General features: G+C 37.9%; 2 protein-coding genes across 2 annotated transcripts in view; one reads left to right on the forward strand and one right to left on the reverse strand.

Moving 5' to 3' along the window:
• The window catches only part of tti1 (TELO2 interacting protein 1), a 20,519-nt gene extending 11,747 nt beyond the window's left edge, over window positions 1-8,772 (forward strand). The window contains exons 13-14 of the mRNA XM_077728496.1: window positions 5,519-5,606; window positions 7,663-8,772. Of these exons, the coding sequence (XP_077584622.1) occupies window positions 5,519-5,606; window positions 7,663-7,867 (293 nt within the window). The 3' untranslated portion in view covers window positions 7,868-8,772. The remainder of the gene's footprint in view (window positions 1-5,518; window positions 5,607-7,662) is intronic.
• A 5,256-nt stretch (window positions 8,773-14,028) lies between these two features.
• Window positions 14,029-20,553, reverse strand: part of vstm2la (V-set and transmembrane domain containing 2 like a) — a 41,819-nt gene continuing 35,294 nt past the window's right edge. The window contains exons 2-4 of the mRNA XM_077730820.1: window positions 16,448-16,617; window positions 15,178-15,222; window positions 14,029-15,061 (exon numbers count right to left, since the gene is read on the reverse strand). Of these exons, the coding sequence (XP_077586946.1) occupies window positions 14,702-15,061; window positions 15,178-15,222; window positions 16,448-16,617 (575 nt within the window). The 3' untranslated portion in view covers window positions 14,029-14,701. The remainder of the gene's footprint in view (window positions 15,062-15,177; window positions 15,223-16,447; window positions 16,618-20,553) is intronic.

Genomic DNA, 20,553 nt, shown 5'->3' on the forward strand with positions numbered 1-20,553 from the left:
TCCCTAATATATAACCAGCAATATTCACCTAAAGTTTAAAATTACATGCAAATTTAATGATGATGGCATCCTTACACGCCTTTAAAATTTGTGCTGGACAAAATTGTGCGGGAAAAGCAATGGCTGAAACTGTTATGAAGGCATCACTGTATATTACCTAAGAGACTTGCCTCCATTCTAAAAATCCCAATGGGGTACTTCTATGTAATACCCGCAATATTCCCATTTAAAATCATTTTTTTTTGCCACAAAATGAAACCATTCCACGACTCATTATTATTTTTTTAAAGTCTGCAGTGACCATTCCATCTTCATGTCTCACAAAACATATTTAAAACAGACACACACACACACATTTTTTTTGTTAATTTCAGTGTCGTAAGCACCTTTTCTCCCTTCGGGGTATTTTTGTGCAAGTATAATTAGAACAGCTCCCCAAGTCAATTAGCATGCATTAAATGTTAAAAGGGAGGTTGAGGCAAGTTTTATGGTTAATCTCTTTCAGGTAGTGTTTTATGTACTTGTCTTTCCCCCTCTGCTTTATTTAGTAAAGCCTCATTTTCTACTAATAAATAGTTAATCCTAATTGCCTTTAAGATGCAAGTTTTTTTCAGTTAACTGTAGCCTAAATAGAAAAAAACAACAACAACGTCCTATTGGTGGTAGGAAATAATAAATAAAACACACAACTGGTACTTATTGCCTTATTTTTGGGCATATATGCTGTATTTGTCGCAAAAAAATAATGACTGAATTAAGGGTATGGCTTATATGTGCATAAATTAGACTTGACATGCATGAAACTGCAAGGTGACAGAAGTTATAGGTTCATTAATAATTACCCTACTTTGAATTTGTCAATAACTACAGGAAGACGTATTCAATTATTGACATTTAATTAAATAGATTGGATCACAGATAAGAACCTTAAGGGAGGATGTCTTCCAAAGTATCCTCTCGAACAGTATTTCGCGTACGGCTTTAAGGCATTTGGATAAAAACAATCACACCTTCATTTGACCTAACAATCATATAACAATTACATAAAGAAGCCCGAATTGCGTCACGAGTGTTATGGAAGTAGCAGAAACAACATCTTTGTTATTGGCTCCGTTGCTGGAAATGGCTGATATCCCGAGTCCTTGCTGCGTCCCGATCAACAACCCTCACAGCCCGATACAGGGTGAGATGTAGCATAAACAATCCTTGGATAAGTCCATGTGAGAGTGGACTAGGTGGCAGTTTATGACCTCGAGCCGAACAATAGAAAGACTTTTAATGATTTAACAAAGAAATGAATTACTACACATATATGTATAATAGTAATACAGAATAAACCCAACAGAATAATGCAAGACAATTATGGCCAGTAAAGTCATTTATTTCAAATTAAGGAAAAGATAAACAGATGAAATGCTAAACAAGATTTATTTTGACATCATGAATGAAATTCAAGAAAACAAATAAACCATATCTTGCATAAAAAGGGATGAAAAACAAGACCGCTACAGACACACTTCCTGGTTGTACTGCTCACGTGACTTACTTTTTGAATTTGTCTGCGTACAGGCAACACCCTTTAAGGATGTCCAATCTAGTACATTCGATTAGCATATAGTATCTCAGAAATACCACATGCGATTACATTTTTCTCAAGATTTTCCCTTCAAAGTAACTTTTGTAATCCATATTAAAACCATGAATATGGAGGTGAAAATTGTGAATGAGGGGGCGGCTTATACGAGAGAAATTGTAAAATTATTTGATTTTAAGGGTGAGGCTTATATGCGAGAAATTGTAAAATTCACCAATTTTAAGGGTGCGGCTTACACGTGAGAAATTGTGAAATTCTTAGATTTTAAGGGTGTGGCTTATATGCGAGAAATTGTGAAATTCACAGATTTTAAGGATGCGGCTTATATGTGAGAAATTGTAGAATTCACAGGTTTTAAGGGGGTGGCTTATATGCGAGAGATTGTAAAATTCACTGATGTTAAGGGTGCGGCTTATACACAAGATATTTTAAAATTCAATGATTTTAAGGGTGCGGCTTATACGCGAGAAATTGTAAATTTCACCTATTTTAAGAGTGCGGCTTATACGCGAGAAATTGTAAAACTCACCAATTTTAAGGGTGCGCCTTATACACGGAGGAGACTTATATGCGAGTAAATACATTAGTTGCAGGCCCAGCCAAACCATGAATAAAAATTCAACTTATATTCCACAAACTACAGTCCATAGATAATTATTTTAAAGTAAGGGAGTGGAAAAAGACATTTTCCATGTCAAAAAGACTTACTCAGCGTGTCGGCAAATACTTGCAGCTCACGGGACTAGCGATTAGATTCGTGCTCACCTCTGGGATGACTGCAGCGAGCCAATTAGTGAGCCTCCATGGCAGACCTTGCCGTCGACACTCAGATGGGCAGAGCCAAAAAAAGCACCAATATATACCGTATTTTCACGACTATAAGGCGCACTTAAAAGTCTTACATTTTCTCCAAAATAGACAGGGCGCCTTATAAAATAACTAAAATGTGCCTTTCATTGAGTCCAGTGCGCCTTACAATGTGGTGCGCCTTATATATGGAAAATACGGTATTTAGCATCTACAGTCAATTTTGAAATAGAAAAAAGCTGGAAAACAACAAAATCTGTACTGACACTGATAAATGCAAAAAAATATATTGAATAAACAATAGTACTTCAACCAATAGTTGCCTCCACGCAGAATAAAAACAAAAAAATCCTAAAAAAAAAAACGTACTGTATTTTCACGACTATAAGGCGCACTTAAGTCTTATATTTTTCTCCAAAATAGACCGGGCGCCTTATAATCCAGTGCGCCTTATATATGGAAAAAAATAAAATGTGTCATTCATTGAGGGTGCGCCTTATAATGCGATGCACCTTACAATGTGGTGCGCCTTATATATGGAAAATATGGTATTTAGCATCTACAGTCAAGTTTGAAATAGAATAAGGCTGGAAAACAACAAAATCTGTACTGACACTGATAAATGCAAAAAAATATATTGAATAAACAATAGTACTTCAACCAATAGTTGCCTCCACGCAGAATAAAACAAAAATTCCTAAAAAAACAAAACGTACCGTATTTTCACGACTATAAGGCGCACTTAAAAGTCTTAAATTTTCTCCAAAATAGACAGTGCGCCTTATAATCCAGTGCGCCTTATAATCCAGTGCGCCATATATATGGAAAAAGATAAAATGTGCCATTCATTGAGGGTGCGCCTTATAATGCGATGCACCTTACAATGTGGTGCGCCTTATATATGGAAAATATGGTATTTAGCATCTACAGTCAAGTTTGAAATAGAATAAGGCTGGAAAACAACAAAATCTGTACTGACACTGATAAATGCAAAAAAAATATATTGAATAAACAATAGTACTTCAACCAATAGTTGCCTCCATGCAGAATAAAAACAAAAAATTCCTAAAAAAACGTACTGTACTTTGACGACTATAAGGCAGACTTAAGTCTTAGATTTTTCTCCAAAATAAACAGGGCGCCTTATAATCCAGTGCGCCATATATATGGGAAAAAAATAAAATGTGCCATTCATTGAGGGTGCGCCTTACAATCCAGGGCGCCTTCTATATGGAAAATACGGTATTTAGCTTCTACAGTCAAGTTTTAAATAGAATAAGGTTGGAAAACAACAAAATCTGTACTGACACTGATAAATGCAAAAAAATATATTGAATAAATAATAGTACTCCAACCAATAGTGGCCTCCACACAGAATAAAACAAAAATCCTAAAAAAAAAAAAAACGTACAGTATTTTCACGACTATAAGGCGCACTTAAGTCTTAGATTTTTATACAAAATAGACAGGGCGCCTTATAATCCAGTGCGCCTTATATATGGAAAAAAATAAAACATGCCATTCATTGAGGGTGCGCCTTGTAATCCAGTGCGCCTTATGTATGGGGAAATGTCATTCATTGAGGGTGCGCCTTATATATGGACAAAATTAAAATGTGCCATTCATTGAGGGTGCGCCTTATAATCCAGTGCGCCTTATGTATGGGGAAATGTCATTCATTGAGGGTGCGCCTTATATATGGACAAAAATAAAACATGCCATTCATTGAGGGTGCGCCTTATAATCCAGTGCGCCTTATGTATGGGAAAAATGTCATTCATTGAGGGTGCGCCTTATAATGCAGTGCGCCCTATAGTCGTGAAAACACGGTACATATTTTTTTGGATGGTGCTTCATTGTCATTTTTTTTTAGTTTACCACCGACCATTCGAGTATTTGTCACGACTCGCCACGCGTTTCAAGCCATCCCCAATCCACAAAGGTGGTCATGAGTGTGGCGGTAACGGATAGTGAAAGGGGATCAAAAGTGGGGGGGGGGGCCATAATCCCATTGAACTGGGAAATGTGTAGCACTTCTCTTATTCTTGACACGCCGCCAGCGTGGCTCGGCCCGCAAAAAAGGGAATCTTGACGTGTTTTGAAACGAGGCTTGAAAGGAGAAACCTCGCTACGCACTTAAGGAATGGCTGAGCGTCTGTCGGCCGTACGAAGGAGGCGATGTGGGAGGGGTTCGCTGTCGGAATAAATCAGATGAAAGAGTCCAAGCGAGGCGAAAAGGGAGGCGAGGGAAAAGTATGCATTCGCTTGGGTGGAAATGTCCAATACGGCTAAAGCAGGGGAGAGCTATAAACAATTCATATTTTCAAAGATTATTTTCCTTGAGAGTCATGTTATGAATTTCAAACTAAAAATATGTGATGAAAATGTGTGCATCATTTCAGCACTTTTTAAAGTTAGGGAAAAGTATTGGATTTTTTTTTACATTTTTTATAATGTTGCTAATCAATGAGTATCATACTTGTCAACTTCGGCCAATTGCTACCCTTATTAATGATTGCAATTCCCCTTATTAAACGATAAAAAACATACAAATGCAACAAGGCACATATTTACCGTATTTTCACGACTATAAGGCGCACCCTCAATGAATGACATTTTTTCCATATATAAGGCGCACCCTCAACGAATGACATTTTTTTCCATATATAAGGCGCACTGTCTATTTTGGAGAAAATGTAAGACTTAAGTGCGTCTTATAGTCGTGAAAATACGGTAATTGCTATCGACTTCCAGGTATGAAGTAATCACTACTTTACAGTCGCCTCTAGAGCCAGCCATTGTTGATGTTTTGGATTTTTTGGTATAAAATCTTGCTGTGGGGGAGGAGCTATATGACGGAAGATTTTGTAAACTAAGATGGCATCTGCATATTTAACAGTATTGTTTCAGTTCAGGCCTTTGTGTTTTTTAATACCTGACAGTGGTGGTTTTTCATTTTTGGTTTTTCTGTTTTTTTCCATCCACGACTACTGATATTCTCTACATTCAGTTCTGTAATTTCCAAACTGTAAATCAGAAGCATAAAAATTCATAAGAAAACAGTTCACTTTTTACCAATCTTTTTCATGTCTTGTCTTCTGATTTCTGTATTTCCAGCTGAAGCGGACTTGGATGTTGTTTGTGACGCTTGTCTTCCTTACCTAAGCTGCAGACAACCCGTCAAACTGCAGGAGGCCTGCTTGAGGTAAAACCAAAAATCTGTTTTTTTTTTCTCGTGTTAATGAATTGAATTCAATTCAATTAAATGGTTTTATTGTTCGTATTCAAGTATAATGAGATTTAAAGTTTCACCATGAAGTGCACAAATAACAACAAAAACAAACAAATCAACAATCAACAAATAAGTAGTCAACAACATAAATAAACAGGGAAGTGCAAAAATAACAACAACAAAACAGTAAAAAGATAAATAATCAATCAATAAATACCGTATTTTCGCGTATATTGACCACCTCTGCGTATAAACCCTCAAAATTACCTTAAAATCGTTGAATTTAATTATATCTCTTGTATAAGCCGCCCCCTGATTCACAATTTTCACCTCCATATTCATGGTTTTAACAGGGAGTACAAATGTGTTACTTGGAAGTGAAAATCTTAATATTTCCGAGATTACTATATGAATTGAATCTGCTGGATTTCCGAATAGAATTTTTGGCAGGGTGAATTTTGTATTTGGTTAGAAACCAAGAACCGACATATTTGATGGTAAACAATCAAACATGGAGAACAACAGGCAAAATAATTTTTCAGTTAACTATAGGGATCAATACTCAGAGAAACAAAATGCATATAAACCGTATTGGCCCGAATATAAGACGACCCTGATCATAAGATTTTTCAGGAATCAAGTTGGAAAAAAGACTTCTTGGACATCAAATTCAAATTTTATACATAAAATTATGACAGAGCATCTGAAATGTACATGAAAGAATATGATAATCAATAAATAAGTAATAAGTAAATAAGTAGTCAACATTGAATAAATAAGTAGGAGTCGGCATTGAATAAATAGGTAGGAGTCGGCGTTGAATAAATAAGTAGGAGTCGGCGTTGAATAAATAAGTAGGAGTCGGCGTTGAATAAATAAGTAGGAGTCGGCGTTGAATAAATAAGTAGGAGTCGGCGTTGAATAAATAAGTAGGAGTCGGCGTTGAATAAATAAGTAGGAGTCGGCGTTGAATAAATAAGTAGGAGTCGGCGTTGAATAAATAAGTAGGAGTCGGCGTTGAATAAATAAGTAGGAGTCGGCGTTGAATAAATAAGTGGGATTCCGCGTTGAATAAATAAGTGGGATTCAACATTGAATAAATAAGTGGGATTCCGCATTGAATAAAGAAGTGGGAGTCCGCATTGAATAAAGAAGTGGGAGTCCGCATTGAATAAATAAGTGGGAGTCGGCATTGAATAAATAAGTGAGAGTCGGCATTGAATAAATAAGTGAGAGTCGGCATTGAATAAATAAGTGAGAGTCGGCATTGAATAAATAAGTGAGAGTCGGCATTGAATAAATAAGTGAGAGTCGGCATTGAATAAATAAGTGAGAGTCGGCATTGAATAAATAAGTGAGAGTCGGCATTGAATAAATAAGTGAGAGTCGGCATTGAATAAATAAGTGAGAGTCGGCATTGAATAAATAAGTAGGAGTCGGCATTGAATAAATAAGTAAGAGTCGGCATTGAATAAATAAGTAGGAATCCACATTGAATAAATAAGTAGGAATCCACATTGAATAAATAAGTAGGGGTCCACATTGAATAAATAAGTGGGAGTCCACATTGAATAACTAAGTGGGAGTCCACATTGAATAACTAAGTGGGAGTCCACATTGAATAACTAAGTGGGAGTCCACATTGAATAACTAAGTGGGAGTCCACATTGAATAACTAAGTGGGAGTCCACATTGAATAACTAAGTGGGAGTCCACATTGAATAACTAAGTGGGAGTCCACATTGAATAACTAAGTGGGAGTCCACATTGAATAACTAAGTGGGAGTCCACATTGAATAAATACGTAGGAGTCCACATTGAATAAATAAGTAGGAATCCACATTGAATAAATAAGTAGGAATCCACATTGAATAAATAAGTAGGAGTCCACATTGAATAACTAAGTAGGGGTCCACATTGAAAATGAAGTCAAACAACTACATACTGCTCAAAGATACCTGGACATGTTTTTTCCGCAAAACCAAAAACACACGTTGAATCCATCCCAAAATGTTTGCCGTCTCCACAGCGTTTTTCGCCACTTGATCCAGGTGGACCCCGACGGCTTGTGGTTGACGTTAAACGAGTTGCACTGCCCGTCCTCCTTCGTCCCGCCGCATCCCGACCTGCAGCCTGTGCAGCTGAGCGGGATGGGTCGCCCCCGAGATGAGTACTCGGACAATGTACTCAAATTACTGAGGGAGGAATTTGGTCAAACGGGTGACGATGAGTAGAATTGCACATTTCGAAACTACTAATACTACTACTAACAATAATGTTAAAAGTGCAGAGACACTGTTTATCATGTGCATCGAAACGCACGGAATTCCATTTTTCTGCTTTTTAACTGAAGAAAAACCTAAATAAAAGTTGGGAATTCTCAGAAGGGCTCTTTGTAATGGCAGACATTTTTAAATCCCAGTACAATATATTTTAGCCAATCAAATTGGAGTCCTTCATTTTGCCCGCCCTTCCTCATGATTTCAATAATCCCCATTAGTTGGTTTTCGTTTGTCTTTGGGTTTTCAGTATTTATTCATTTTCCGTAGTGCTTATCGAGGGCGGGGGTGCTGGAGTTTATCCCAGCCAGCTATGGACACAACGAGACTGACAACCAATCATAGCTAAGGACAAACAGAGGTCTCAAAATCAATTCTCGAGGGCCGCTGTGGGTTCAGGTTTTTGTTCCAATCGATCCAACACAAACAGTTTAACCAATGAGGTTTCTGCTGAAAAAATAAGCATCTGACTGCAATCCACTGATTGCACTTCTAGGATACCAGATTGGTGGAAATGTTTCCTTTTACAGTCTAGAACAGGGGTGGGCAAACTTATCGGCCCGGGGGGGAACATTGACTTTAAAAATTTGACAGATGGGACGGGTCAGCACAAGATACGATACATATAAAAAAGTGCATCCGTTAATAGTACATATGAAACATAAACAGAAAAAAAGGACTAAAGTATTAACATACTCATCACTCATCATTAAAGTAAAAAGTATAAAGTACCAAGTAAAGTCAAAAGGAATGTATTAAGAAATATTAAAATGTAGTTTAAAAAAAGATAGGGCTGTAAAACACGAAAAACAAATAAGAGTAGACAGAGCTATTGCCACTGGCTTCCGCGTGACGGCGCCATCTTGGGGAAGAAAAAAAACATTATTTGGACAACGTCGGCGGGCCGGATTTAAAAGCCTAACGAGCCGTATGTGGCTCGTGGGCCGTAGTTTGCCCATGTCTGGGCTAGAACGAAAACCTGCCCTTTCTGGAATAGTTTGGGTACCACTTATTTAGTGTTCAACTAGCTAGCTTAGCATGCATGTTTTTGGGATGTGGGAGGAAACTGGAGTACCCGTAGAAAACCCATTCAAGCCTGGGAAGAACATGCAAACTACACACAGGAAGCTCCAACCTGAGATAGAACCCTCGAAGTGTTTATAGAACATAAATATCAAGACTGGGAGTCCTCAAGTTAACTTTGAAAGCAGAGCTAGTTCCTCTATCACTGTCAATGTTAGCCAATGAGCTAAAACTCCACCCTTACAGATAACCATAACCCTAACCCTCCAGGAAGAAAGCATTTCACAGCTGTTAGCACTGTGTTTTCATGTTGCTTTTTCAATGAATTATCCCACTCCCTCTCCATTATCGCATCACCCCTCTAGTCGGGGGAGGGGGGGAACCCCGAGCCTCCCAGCTCATTGCTTGGTAATGAATGTACAAGCCCTCCAGTGTGAGGAAGCAAGGACGCCACCTTTTCTGGTTAGACGACCTGACTTAATGTTAGCAAATGTAGTGCGCACCGTCTCTTTATCTCATTGTGAGCCGACACTATTTATCCGCCCGCCAGCGCTGACAAAAGAACCATTACTCATCGGTGGTAACACAGGCGGAAAGGGGCTTCTGACAAACATTCTTCCGACACTCCCGCAGTGCATGCTAATGGTAAATACCGTATGTTCACGACTGTAAGGCGCACTTAAAAGTCTTACATTTTCTCCAAAATAGACAGTGCGCCTTATAATCCAGTGCGCCTTATATATGAAAAAAAAGAAAAATGAAAAACCACCACTGTCAGATATTAAAAAAACACAAACGCCTGAACTGAAACAATACTGTTAAATACTGTTAAATATGCAGATGCCATCTTAGTTCACAACATCTTCCATCATTTAGCTCCTCCCCCACTGCAAGATTTTATACAAAAAAATCCTAAACATCAACAATGGCTGGCTCTAGAGGTGACTGTAAAGTAGTGAGTACTTCATACCTGGAATTCAATAGCAATTACCGTCTTTTCACGACTATAAGGCACACTTAAAAGTCTTAAATTTTCTTCAAAATAGACGGTGCGCCTTATAATCCAGTGCGCCTTATATATGGAAAAAACAGAAAACGAAAAACAAAAAACCACCACTGTCGGATATTAGAAAAACACAAACGCCTGAACTGAAACAATACTGTTAAATATGCAGATGCCATCTTAGTTTACAAAATCTTCTTTATCATATAGCTCCTCCCCCACTGCAAGATTTTATACAAAAAAATCCTAAACATCATCAATGGCTGGCTCTAGAGGTGATTGTGTAGTGAGTGCCTGGAAGTCAATAGCAATTACCGTATTTTCACCACAATAAGGCACACTTAAAAGTCTTACATTTTCTCCAAAATAGACAGTGCGCCTTATAATACAGTGCGCCTTATGTATGGAAAAAATGTCAATCATTAAGGGTGCGCCTTATAATGCGGTGCGCCTTATAGTCGTGAAAATACGGTAACGTCGAAAAATGATTTTTACTGAGCTGGTTGATTAGAATACAAAAATTTCGTTAATTTTGCGTAAGACAATTATCATTCAGTTTTTTTTACGAACATTTACATGAACAACTAAAATTGTGAAATATAGTAACAAACTATTCAGGGTTTAAAAACAGGTAACACACGAGCATATTTTTACTGTAAATTTGTAGATTTGTGATTATATACTAATGTATTGCTATTTCCAATTGTCTTACATGCATTACTCACATACTTTCGTCAGGACAAATTGGGTTATTATGAAGTAGGGATTGGGTTTTTTGGGGGTTGATGCCACTACTAAGGCCCTTTTTAATATCCCAAATTGTAGTAATTCAGTGTAAATTCAATTTAAAAAAAATATCCTGCTGGCCAAAATGTGTACTGCACGGATAAGTCTATTTATAGATAGTAAAGAGGCGTGTAAAATGTATTTTGTACATTGTATTAGATATTCCTGTACATTTTTCATCAAGTGTGATGTCATAAAAAGCTATTTTTTCTTAATAAAATATTTTTCGGAGGAATATTGTGTTCTTGTTGGGTATTTTATTTTAAGTGACTTTTTTTTTAATCCCAAAAATGTGCTTTAATGCTTCGATCTTTAAAATCAAGACGGATTTTTTTGGTTAATGTTCATTACTTCAAAAATATCAAAGCTTACTCTTTTGTAGTGATTTCATATGCTGTCTTCTTCCATGATTTATTATTTCATCATTGTTAAGTTCAGTTTTGCCTGTCGGACTTAAATTTGCAGAGTGAGAAGAAAAAGACAACGTGAAAGGTATGTAATATGGTAAGGAATCAAATTTGGTTATTTACAACATGCTTATTCATGTATTAATTTATTTATAGTATATATATATATATATATATATATATATATATATGTATATTTAATTATTTTGGGGGAATTTCATTGTCACGGTAGCAACAGGGTGAGAATACAGACACAGAAAAACATAAATATATTATAAAATACAGACATAAATAAGTATATTTATGTCTAAAATGTCTTTTTCTGTGTCTGTATTCTCACCCTCTTGCTACTATGACAATTAAATTTCCCAAATACAGGATGAATAAAATTATCTAATCTAATATAATCTAATTTAAGTTACTCCATTCTCTCAGAATGCTTTAGTTTTTAGGGTTTTATTCTTTTAATGTATTATTGATTTTAATTATTATTCTTATTAATGCGCAGTTGCAGTTCCCTTCAAATCAGCTGAAGAACATTCATTAGTGACAATTGTTTCCAGGGGTGCTGGAACCTATCCCAGCTAACTAACATCTAGGTAAGTAACATATTTCCAAAATCCTCCCTGTAGTGTAATTTTGTGAAAAGTTCCATCCAAATGTAGTACCGTATTTTCACGACTATAAGGCGCACCGCATTATAAGGCGCATCTTCAATGATTGACATTTTTTTCATATATAAGGCGCACTGTATTATAAGGCATACTGTCTATTTTGGAGAAAATGTAAGACTTTTAAGTGCGCCTTATAGTCGTGAAAATACGGTAATTGCTATTGACTTTCAGGTATGAAGCACTCACTACTTTGTATAAAATCCTGCAGTGGGGGAGGAGCTATATGATGGAAGATTTTGTAAACTAAGATGGCATCTGCATATTTACAGTATTGTTTCAGTCCAGGTGTTTCTGTTTTTTTAATATCCGACAGTAGTGTTTTTTTCGTTTTTGGTTTTCAGTTTTTTTCCATATATAAGGCGCACTGGATTATAAGGCGCACTGTCTATTTTGGAGAAAATTTAAGACTATTAAGTGCGCCTTATAGTCGTGAAAATACGGTAAACCTAATTTTGCTCTTTGACTCACCAACTGACAAAATTGGCATAAAAACAGGGCACTTTTTTAATGTTAAATTTTGAGTATATTATCACTGATTGGCAACAAAATCACCACCACAACATCAATATTTGTATATCATTTATTTTCTCTGAGAAAGCCATACACACTTAAGCATGAGATCAAACTATGGACAAATTTACATGTTTATTCTTTCCCCAATTTTCAGACTTTTAATCGCGTTCCATAGGGATTTGTTGTTGTTTCCTCAAATAGAGCGGAATTTTTGCGCAAGGTCTTTTTTTTTGCAGCCCGGCGCTTACTCATCCGCATCATCCCAAATATTCCAGTTTGTAACGCTTGATCCCTTCGGAGCAAAGAGGCATCCCTCGCCGTCAAGCATGTGCGTGACAATATTATTAGTAGCGGTTAGTGGTTACAAAAAGTAGCAGGGGTGAAGTAGTTTTGCGGCGACCCCGAAAATGCGGAGAATCGCGTGCCGACCTCGGTTATGATTGGCAGATTGTCTATGAATACAGTGGTACCTCGAGATATGAGCTTAATTCGATCCGGGACTGAGCTAGTATGTCGATTTTCTCGTAATTCAAATGAACTTTTCCCATTGAAATAAACTAAAAACAATTACACACATTAATTAAGTTCTAACCCTCTGAAAAATTGAATTTTGATGAAATATCGGCAACAGTTCAAATGGAATAAAAATTAATCTGTCGATTTACTTGTAACTCAAATGCACGTTTCCCATAGAAATGAACTAAAAACTAATTAATTTGTTCCAAACCTCTGAAAAAAACACCAGAAATAGGATATTGGCCTGGAAAAACATTTTTATTCGTTCTAATTTGCCATCTATTGCAAAGTAAAAATTTTTTACTCGTATCTCAAGATAAAAATTTGCCCGAAACTCTACTCGTATCTCAAGATAAATATTTCCCTGAAATTTTACTTGTATCTCAAGATAAATATTTGCCTGAAATTTTACTCGTATCGCAAGATAAATATTTGCCCAAAATTTTACTCCTATCTCAAGATAAATATTTGCCTGAAATTTTACTCCTATCTCAAGATAAATATTTGCCCAAAATTTTACTCGTATCTCAAGATAAATATTTGCCCAAAATTTTACTCGTATCTCAAGATAAACATTTGCCCAAAATTTTACTCGTATCTCAAGATAAACATTGGCCTGAAATTTTACTCGTAGCTCAAGATAAATATTTGCCTGAAATTTTACTCATATCTCAAGATAAATATTTACCCCATAATTTCACTCATAACTCAAGATAAATATTTTGCCCCAAATTTTACTCGTATCTCAAGATAAATATTTGCCCGAAATTTTACTCCTATGTCAAATTGCTCGTATGTCGAGGTACCACTGTATAAAGATGGCTGTCTGAAAGTGTCATTCATTTGTCTGTACTACAGCACTTATCGGAAATGCAATGACATGAAAAGAAGGTAAAATACAACAATAGCTTAACAAGCAACCAATTTTCCTGCGAAAAAAAAGTATATTGTGTATATTTAGTTGAAAAGGCTTTTAAGAAAATGGACAAACATGCATCCACTTGGGGGTCCTATCATGTATATACAATGTTATTATATACAAAGCAGATTAGAGCTTTTATTTTGAAAGGGTTGAAGCTTTCTTAATGGCTAATGCTAATAAAATACAAGGCGGAATATACGAAGATTGTTTTTTTTTCTGCTAAGAAATGCCTCTAATCAAAATATCACTTCTTTTTTCTCCCTATATTTATCAGGAATATTTTTATTTATGAATAAAATCACTATTATAATGTTAATATAGACATTGACAAATGTAAACGTTTCCTGTGTTTTTTTTGCCACAGATGCTTCAATCTGTTTTGATTAGCATGTTAGCTTGCTAGCATTCTTGCAAAAGCATTCTTCCTTCAGGAAACATTAAGCGTAAGTACACAATTATGTTTTTTTCCTTACAAGGGTCGCGGAGGGTGCTGGAGCCTAGCCCAGATAACTAGTATGGGCACCAGGTGGGGGTTATACCCAATTACTGGGACAAAAACTTAAGCTCACTTGAAAATTTTGTGTTGAAACGCATGTTTTTGGGATGTGGGAAGAAACCGGAGTACCCGGAGAAAACCCACGTAAGCCCGGGGAGAACATGCAAACGCCACACACTGACCTTTGACCCCATTGTGTGGCTAATGCGCTACCCACTCAAGCCAAGTATTAAATTAAATTATATTTTGAAGGGGAAAGTGGGTGTTAGCTTTTCCCGGTGAAAAACCACGAAGAAAAATGAATCTGAATTTTCCCAAAGTGGATAAAAAGTCCTGGTAAACCATGCTTTACATTTATGAAATTATGTATTTGGCACTATGTGGGAAGTGTTGCTTTTCTGCGCATTGTACTTTGCAATTTCGATTCCTTTTTTTCAAATGTAATCAGATTACAGCGCACAGCTGGGCTCGTTGGAGCAGTCATTGTCGCTATGGTTACTGTCCACGTCTCGCTTCCTCAGCTCTTTGACGGCGAGGTGCTGATCGCCGCCGCCGGGGGAAAGGCGCACGTCGTGCCCGTGACCTAAATTGCTCTTGGTGTCATCCAGCACCTGGAAGTTGTCATACGGGTTACCGGTGGCTACTTCGCCCTCGGCTACTACCTGTAGGTAGGCGCGAGCGCGGTGGTGCCGTGCCCCTTCTTCGTCGCTGAAATCGATGACTCGACATTCGTAAGTGCCTTCGTCGGATGATTTGACGCGGGAGAGGCGGAGCTTGTGAGAGATGTTGCTTCCTACGACTTTTACCACCTGAGAAAAGCGAAAAATGTTTGGTTAAATGTGGACATTTTTTACAGCGGTCACTACTGTGGCTGTTTATTAGGCGTGTTCTGATTGGATAGTTTTTGCAGGTGATTTGAACTTACGCTAATCTTTGTTGCATCCTTTGGTATCGCCTCCTCTGGTGACACCTGGGAGTGGAAAAAAGGAATTTGTTTTTGACAGAAAAGGTAAGTCGCTGGACGTTTGGTCGCCCGGACTTTTGGTCGGCCGGACGTTTTGGTCGGCCGGACGTTTTGGTCGGCCGGACGTTTTGGTCGGCCGGACGTTTTGGTCGGCCGGACGTTTTGGTCGGCCGGACGTTTTGGTCGGCCGGACGTTTTGGTCGGCCGGACGTTTTGGTCGGCCGGACGTTTTGGTCGGCCGGACGTTTTGGTCGGCCGGACGTTTTGGTCGGCCGGACGTTTTGGTCGGCCGGACGTTTTGGTCGGCCGGACGTTTTGGTCGGCCGGACGTTTTGGTCGGCCGGACGTTTTGGTCGGCCGGACGTTTTGGTCGGCCGGACGTTTTGGTCGGCCGGACGTTTTGGTCGGCCGGACGTTTTGGTCGGCCGGACGTTTTGGTCGGCCGGACGTTTTGGTCGGCCGGACGTTTTGGTCGGCCGGACGTTTTGGTCGGCCGGACGTTTTGGTCGGCCGGACGTTTTGGTCGGCCGGACGTTTTGGTCGGCCGGACGTTTTGGTCGGCCGGACGTTTTGGTCGGCCGGACGTTTTGGTCGGCCGGACGTTTTGGTCGGCCGGACGTTTTGGTCGGCCGGACGTTTTGGTCGGCCGGACGTTTTGGTCGGCCGGACGTTTTGGTCGGCCGGACGTTTTGGTCGGCCGGACGTTTTGGTCGGCCGGACGTTTTGGTCGGCCGGACGTTTTGGTCGGCCGGACGTTTTGGTCGGCCGGACGTTTTGGTCGGCCGGACGTTTTGGTCGGCCGGACGTTTTGGTCGGCCGGACGTTTTGGTCGGCCGGACGTTTAGTTGCCCGGGTAAATATAATTTTGAGAGCTGGTTTCAACAATAGATATTTAGATATTTAACTGTCTCATGAATATAATTTTGAGAGCTGGTTTCAACAGTAGATATTTAGATAAAAAAAACTCACGAATGTAAATTTGAGAGCTAGTTTTAACAGTAAACTGTCATGTTGTCAAACGTGCGGCCGACCAAACGTCCGGCCGACCAAACGTCCGGGCGACCAAACGTCCGGGCGACCAAACGTCCGGGCGACCAAACGTCCGGGCGACCAAACGTCCGGCCGACCAAACGTCCGGCCGACCAAACGTCCGGCCGACCAAACGTCCGAGTACCCTCATAAAATTGACTGTCATAAAGGTCATGTTTTTTAGCTGTTATGTTGATGTTACCTCATTGGTTTTCCATGGCTGTCTGTCCGTCCAGTCTACGTGATTCCGAATGTACCACCACTGGATTTCCAAAGAGTAGGAAGGCATCCCGGCACCCCTGAACGAGCAGGCCATTTCCACGTCTTGACCCCTCTGCGCAGTCACATCGTGAGGCACCTCCGTAAACATGGCTGGACACATGGAGGTAAACACATGTTTTATAGTTAGTGCACTATTATTACGATTATGCACTTTTTCAATCGCAATATGATATTATATCAATTCCATAATTAGAAGACAATGACAAAATTGAGGCTTAAATGCAATTTGGGCACGCACCATTTTTTTTAAAGTCATCCACATCCCAAAAACATACATTATATACAAAAACTTCCACTATACATTCTCTCATTTTCTACAATACTTTTCATAGACTTGCTGATTTATGGGAACAGTTTTTTTGGTGAAACACAGACACTGCAGCAGTCAATTTCAGGGCTATACTGTTCAAATTGTGAGGCAGATTTGCTAAAAACTTTTTCAGTGTAAGCAAAACCAATGAAAAGGGGAAAAAATAATTTGATTTGATCTTTTTGCATTCCAACATGGTATCTGTATCAGTGTGGATTTTTAATTAGAGTCATATATAAGTGGCAATGGATTATATTAGTGGTATTGGTGGTAGTAGTCAGGGGTCGGGAACTTTTTTGACCAAGAGAGCCACAAAAAATTATATTTTCTAATGTTATCCCTTCTGAGCCATACTACAAATTTAAAAGTCAAAATACATACATGTAAACGAGTGCCTTATCAATTTTTTTTGTAATTTCACCACTTTTAAAGTAGCAAAAAAATTAATATATTTTTTAAAATATTCTCATGCTGTTCCTAATCAATAAGATGATACATTCCAGAATAGTCTACTGCAAAAAAATGAACATTAAAGCAATTTTAGATGTAATATCTCAATTCTGTCATTAGCAATTTCCATATTTTAGCTCACAGGTTAGCAAAAAGCTAGATGCACTCATCCAAAGAGCCATATGTGGCTCCCGAGCCCTAGGTTCCCTACCCCTGGTCTAATGCAAATAAAAATGAAGATTAAAGTAGCTCTAGATGTAGTATCTGGTTTCCATATTTTAGCTCATAAGTTAGCAAAAAGCCAGATGTACTCATCCAAAGAGCCACATGTGGCTCCCGAGCCATAGGTTCCCTACCCCTGGAGTAGGGAATTATGTTATGCATCCACTAGATGGAGCTGGAATAGTAGTAGTTAGGAGTTGTTATATTTCAACTAGATGGGAATTTCATACAATGATTAACCAAAATTGATCCATATACAAGGCGCACCATATTATAGGGCGCACTGCCATCTTTTGAGAAAATTCAATTTTTACTTGTGCCTTATAGTACAGAAAATATGGTGCTTTAATATGATGTAATGTACAATTAGGAGTTGTTATATGTCAAATAGATGGGAATTTAATACAATGATTAACCAAAATTGATCCACATACAAGGCGCACCAGATTATAGGGCGCACTGCCATCTTTTGAGAAAATTCAATTTTTACTTGTGCCTTATAGTACAGAAAATATGGTGCTTAAATATGATGTAGTGTACGGTTAGTTGTTATATGTCAAATAGATGGGAATTTCATACAATGATTAACCAAAATTGATCCATATACAAGGCGCACCAGATTATAGGGCGCACTGCCATCTTTTGAGAAAATTAAATTTTTACTTGTGACTTATAGTGTACAAAATATGGTGCTTTAAGATGATGTAATGTACAATTAGGAGTTGTTATATGTCAAATAGATGGGAATTTCATACAATGATTAACCAAAATTGATCCATATACAAGGCGCACCATATTATAGGGCGCACTGCCATCTTTTGAGAAAATGTAATTTATACTTGTGACTTATAGTGTACAAAATATGATGCTTTAATATGATGTAATATACAATAAGGAGTTGTTATATGTCAAATAGATGGGAATTTAATACAATGATTAACCAAAATTGATCCACATACAAGGCGCACCAGATTATAGGGCGCACTGCCATTTTTTGAGAAAATTCCATTTTTACTTGTGCCTTATAGTCCTTAAATATGATGTTATGTACGGTGTAATCATGTTAAAAATGTGTGGGCTCACAGTAACTATCCAATATTGCATACTATTGATGTTATTCAGAGCACAAAAACTGTTTTTGAGCAATCTGAAGCCCAAACATGCCTGCATCTGTCACATTAAACGCTTACCGTCTTTGTATAGAAAATTAAAGGGATGCAGAGTGTGGCAGACACACTATTCATAGAGACAAAGGATACATAAATAACAAACCAACCTTGTATAAAGACGCTAGAATCAACAAATCACGTAAAGCAAACAAACTGCAGTGCAACGAACTGAAAAAAAAAACATCCATAGATCTATTTTTATTCGTCTTAACACTCCGTTTTCTCTATATAAATACAAAAAGGCATCTTTAAAAGAGCTGTTTAATCATGTATGTTTATATTTAAAAACATAGTGAATCAGTCGATTTGCAGTTAGGAGATTTAGAGTAAAATATCCATCTTAATAGTACATACTTTGGTTACTTAAAAAGGGAAAGACTGGCATTAGTAAATAAAGAAAAATGCTTGTACCGTATTTTCATGACTATAAGGCGCACTTAAAAGTCTTAAATTTTCTCCAAAATAGACAATGCGCCTTATAATCCAGTGCGCCTTATATATGGAAAAAACAGAAAACCAAAAACCACCACTGTCGGATATCAAAAAAACACAAAAGCCTGAACTAAAACAATACTGTTAAATATGCAGATGCCATTTTAGTTTACAAAATCTTCCATCATATAGCACCTCCCCCACTGCAAGATTTTAAACAAAAAATCCAAAACATCAACAATGGCTGGCTCTAGAGGTGACTGTAAAGTAGTGAGTGCTTCATACCTGGAAGTCAATAGCAATTACCGTATTTTCACCACTATAAGGCACACTTAAAAGTCTTACATTTTCTCCAAAATAGACAGTGCGCCTTATAATACAGTGCGCCCTATATATGCAAAAAAACAAAACCAAAAACGAAAAACCACCACTGTCGGATATTAAAAAAACACAAACGCCTGAACTGAAACAACTCTGTTAAATATGCAGATGCCATCTTAGTTTACAACATCTTCCATCATATAGCTCCTCCCCCACTGCAAGATTTTATACAAAAAATCCAAAACATCAACAATGGCTGGCTCCCGAGGTGACTGTAAAGTAGTGAATACTTCATACCTGGAAGTCAAGAGCAATTACCGTATTTTCACCACTATAAGGTGCACTTAAAAGTCTTCAATTTTCTCCAAAATAGACAGTGCGCCTTATAATACAGTGCGACTTATATATGGAAAAAACAGAAAACCAAAAATGAAAAACCACCAGTCGGATATTAAAAAAACACAAACGCCTGAACTGAAACAACTCTGTTAAATATGCAGATGCCATCTTAGTTTACAACATCTTCCATCATATAGCTCCTCCCCCACTGCAATATTTTATACAAAAAAACCCAAAACATCAACAATGGCTGGCTTTAGAGGTGACTGTAGTGAGTGAGTGCTTGATACCTGGAAGTCAATAGCAATTACCATATTTTCACGACTATAAGGCGCATTTAAAAGTCTTACATTTTCTCCAAAGTAGACAGTGTGCCTTATAATACAGTGCACCTTATAATACAGTTTACCTGATAATACAGTGTGCCTTATAATACAGTGCGCCTTATAATACAGTGCGCCTTATAATACAGTGCGCCTTATAATACAGTGCGCCTTATAATACAGTGCGCCTTAAATGTGAAAAAATGTCATTCATTGAGGGTGCGCCTTATAATGCGGTGCGCCTTATAGTCGTGACTTTTTCTGAGCTAAATCCCTTAAAAAGACCATTAAAAAGACTCGTGTCCAATGTTTTCTTGTACATGGATCAAATGTGCTTGTGTTTGTCACCCGTGGGAAGCAAAATGTCGCCACCTCGATTGATTTAACATGACTGAGCTAGCAACAAAAGCCTCCCAGTTTTTGTTGATAATATTCAAAGCTGTACGGGTCACTAGTGTGT

This window comes from Stigmatopora nigra, chromosome 1, assembly GCF_051989575.1.
Source record: "Stigmatopora nigra isolate UIUO_SnigA chromosome 1, RoL_Snig_1.1, whole genome shotgun sequence".
NCBI classification, from domain to species: domain Eukaryota; kingdom Metazoa; phylum Chordata; class Actinopteri; order Syngnathiformes; family Syngnathidae; genus Stigmatopora; species Stigmatopora nigra.